The sequence below is a fragment of the Aptenodytes forsteri genome, unplaced genomic scaffold, assembly GCF_000699145.1.
Source record: "Aptenodytes forsteri isolate BGI_AS27 unplaced genomic scaffold, ASM69914v1 Scaffold534, whole genome shotgun sequence".
Taxonomy (NCBI): Eukaryota; Metazoa; Chordata; class Aves; order Sphenisciformes; family Spheniscidae; genus Aptenodytes; species Aptenodytes forsteri.
In genome coordinates, this window is record NW_008795712.1 from 40,690 (window position 1) to 44,417 (window position 3,728).

General features: G+C 60.5%; 1 protein-coding gene across 3 annotated transcripts in view; it reads left to right on the top strand.

Moving 5' to 3' along the window:
- Positions 1-2,273, top strand: part of STMN4 (stathmin 4) — a 3,098-nt gene extending 825 nt beyond the window's left edge. Inside the window, exons 3-5 of one of the 3 annotated variants that reach the window (XM_009283426.1) lie at positions 547-755; positions 948-1,139; positions 2,093-2,273. In XM_009283426.1, the coding sequence (XP_009281701.1) occupies positions 547-755; positions 948-1,139; positions 2,093-2,152 (461 nt within the window). In that variant the 3' untranslated portion in view covers positions 2,153-2,273. Of the gene's footprint in view, positions 1-546; positions 756-947; positions 1,140-1,643; positions 1,788-2,092 lie in introns of those variants that run through there. The other 2 variants (XM_009283427.1, XM_019473178.1) reach the window with 2 other exon arrangements.
- Positions 2,274-3,728: the final 1,455 nt, after the last annotated feature.

Sequence of the window (3,728 nt, forward strand, 5' to 3'; positions counted from 1 at the left end):
GGTTCGGGGTCGGGGGGGGGGGCGCTCAGGCAGCCCCGCAGCCCCCCTTCCGCCATGGCTTCACTGCACGAAGCGCCGGGTGTGGGCTCAGTATTTTTTGGCAGACGGTGCCGGGTGATTCAGGCTGATTCATGTCAGCAGGTCCAGAGGCAACAGCAGCGGTGGAGGGGGATGCCCAGCCCTGGGGACTCCTGGCTAGCTGTGGGGGGATCTGCAGCTGCAAAGGGGCTTCATGGTCCTGTTCCCAGTCCCCGAAGCAGGGCTGAACACTACCCTGCTTGCTCGCCTCTCCCTCAGGGGGATGCCCAGCCCCTCAGCTCACCCAAATATTTCCGGCTCAACCCCCTTGATGGGTGTCTTGGAGCCCCTACCCCAACCCACGACATTGGGGCTGAACCGCAGGGGTGCATTCGGGGTGCAGGGATTTGGGTGAAACCAGTGGAGATCAGGGAAGGTGGTGGAGCGTGGGTGGGCTGCAGGTGTGGGACTCCGGGATGGCTTGCCCGAAGGGGTGGGATGTGCATTCAGCCCGTGCCCCTCTCCCAGCAGACACGGTAGACCTCACCTGGTGCGTCATCTCCGACATGGAAGTCATTGAGCTCAACAAGCGGACCTCAGGGCAGTCCTTCGAGGTCATCCTGAAGCCCCCGTCATTCGACGGCATCCCTGAGTTCAATGCCTCCCTGCCCCGGCGGCGCGACCCATCCCTGGAGGAGATCCAGAAGAAGCTGGAGGCAGCAGAGGAGAGGAGGAAGGTAGGTCCAGCAGCTCGTGCACGGCACCGCAGCATGGGGACGTGCCCTGGGGACACGCAACCTTGCACTTGGGGTGCTCAGCAAGGCACACCCACCTTTGGGGACGTTGCTGAGTTTGGAGGGGGTGGTTTTGGCCAGGAGGGTAAGGAACCCATGGTCCACATGGCCATCGTGTCTGCTTCGCTCACGCAGTACCAGGAGGCTGAGCTGCTGAAGCATCTGGCAGAGAAGCGGGAGCACGAGCGGGAGGTCATCCAGAAGGCCATCGAGGAGAACAACAACTTCATCAAAATGGCCAAAGAGAAGCTGGCGCAGAAGATGGAGTCCAACAAGGAGAACCGCGAGGCCCATTTAGCGGCCATGCTGGAGCGCTTGCAGGAGAAGGTGAGAGCCCGGAGAGGAGGGAGGGGGGATGCGCTGCAACACCAGTTGAGGAGGGTGTCACAGGACACCCGGGAACCCTGCATGGCTCTTGGGGTGGCATTACCCCCTGGGGACACCACCAAAGGGGGGGACCCCTCTTCCCCTCCCACCGCGCAACAATACCCAAACGCAACATCCCACCAGGGGTGGGGGAGGTCCTACCCGGGGACCCACCGAGCCTGATGTGTCCGTAGGCTCGCAAGCGGTTGGTGGGTGGAGAGCTGGGACCCATATCTCGTCCGCAGACATGCAAAGCCTTTGCTTTCCCCGTGTCCCACCGTGATGGCCTTGACCCACCGCTGGCAATTTTTCCACCTCCCGGGTGGCAGATCTTCCCCTGGTCCCTTCCCCAGAGGCCATGGAGCCGTCAGCTCCCCGGCGGAGCTGGAGGGGTCCGTGCTGACATGCTAGGAGATGCTTCCACCCTGCCAGCCTGTGCAGACCTCTTCTCTCTCCCCGAAGCAGGTCTGTTCCCAACCTCAGCATGGAAGGTCCCACCCTCACCACCTCCAGCTCCCTCCAAAACATCCCTTCTGCAAGGAGCTCGCCCAGTGCCCTTCTCCAAACGCCTCAGCTAGCCTTGGGTCAGAGGCAGAGAGCACGAGATAATGAAGGACAGTCCGAGCTAACCCCATCTCCTTGGGGCTCCCGGTCCATCCCGTCTGGTTGACGTCTACCTCCTAGCTAGAGGGCGAGGACAATCTGTCCCTGAGTGCCTCCACAGTCCTTAAAACACCCCAGGGGAGGAGAGGACGCTGTTGACCCATCGGTGGTGTCACTCTGGGGATGAACCTCGCAAACGCCCTCGTGCCTTCGAACCCCTCCGAAGCCGCTGGCCCGCCCGTGGGGACCCCGAAGTCCGTCCAGCTAACGCGTGTCCCCCTCCCTCCTTCCTTCCTACCCCCCTCCCACAGGACAAACATGCGGAAGAAGTGAGGAAAAACAAGGAGCTCAAGGAAGAAGCCTCCAGGTAAAGAGGTGATGGTTGGACTGACAGCTCCAGGGAGGTGGTGGAGGCTGCTGCAGTGCAAGGTCGGATGGTGGAAGGGTGGACGTTCCTCTGCTTTCTTTGTTCGTGAATGTAAAGAGTTGACCAGTGAAGCCATCCTATTCGTTTCGGGGAGGGTGGGGAGGGAGGAGAAAGGAGGGAGGGTGGGCGGGAGGGTGCTGGCTTCGGGATGCCCGCCTCCTTGGTGGGCCTCACGAGCCGCCCGTCAACCAGGTCCGGAGGAGACAGCTGAGGGCTGGCGAAGCGGAGAAGGTGGCCCCCCGGGGAAAAGCCGGGGGGGACACGGAGCAGGTGGGGAGGGAAGATGGGGGGGGAAATGTGCGTCATGTGTGACTTTAATTTGGTGCTGGGCAGGCAGGGCGGGCAGGTGGGCATCCCTCCGGCTTCCTTCTTCTCCATCCCACGCCACGGATGGGCAGTGGCATCTCTTGGTGTCCCTCCTTCCCTTTTTCCTGCCTGGACTCAGGGCCTCTTGCCCGAAGCAGGCATTATTTGCCCATAGACCTTACAGAACCATTTTGGGGAAGGGGCAGAAGAGACCCCCCCATTGGAGGTGGTCAGAGAGTGAGGCTCGCTTGCTCCAAAGGCTTTATCCGGCTGTAGGAGATGCTGATGATCCTTTTCAAGGGTGAAACTGAAAAGCCCTGTGACTTCCCAAAGAGCTGCTTTTTTTTGTAAGAACCTCCCGAGAATCATCTTTGTGGGAACTCTTGGATGAAATCCCCTTTTCATGGTTGTTTGAAAAGGGAGATCACCCCCATGGAGAGTGAAAGCAGGAGAGGAAAACAGGGAAGGGCTGTGGAAACCGTGATGGAAGGGATGGGGAAAAACAAGAGGGAAAGAGGAGCCAGGGGAGCCCAGGCTGGAGAGCCAGAGGTGGTGTGGAGACGCCTCTCTGGAGAGCGGGAGAAGACAGCAGCCATAGGAAGCCCCTGGGGATGGCAATGGCACCTCCTGGTGTCACCAGGGCAGGAGGAAAGCCAGTTTGGGACCCCACCAACAGCTCGTGACCAGCCCAGGGGGTGCTTTGTTGGAGCTGCTGTGCAATCCCCTGGGTGAACTTTGCCTCCAGGGAGGGTGAGCGAAGCAGAGAGGTTGCAGTGAGATCCTTCCCAGCGGGAGAAGGTGGAGAGTCTGCTTTCTGCCGGGGGGGGGTGGGGATGTCCCCTCCTCTCCCAGTTACCAGTAGGCAGTGGTCCCAGTGGCACCTCATCAGCCTCCAACCCTGATGCTAACAGAGGGTTTGATCTCCACTACGGCGGCCAGACAAGGCTTTCCAAGCGCTGATTTGGGTCTGGAGGAAACCGTGTCTCTTTCTGTGCCGCGAGATGCTCGCCTGGACCCCGGAGCCCCGGGGGGGACCAGCCCGGGGAGGGGAGCACGGGAGAGGGCAGCGGGTGAAGGAGACGGAGGGGGCTGTTCTAACTGTGGCACGAGTTGTCCTTTTTTTGTATACAACGGTTGTAAATAAACTGCCTTGGCATTTCTTTTGTTTTCTCATGATCTGTGCAGTGTCTTGTGCGTGTGTCTTTTTTTTGGGG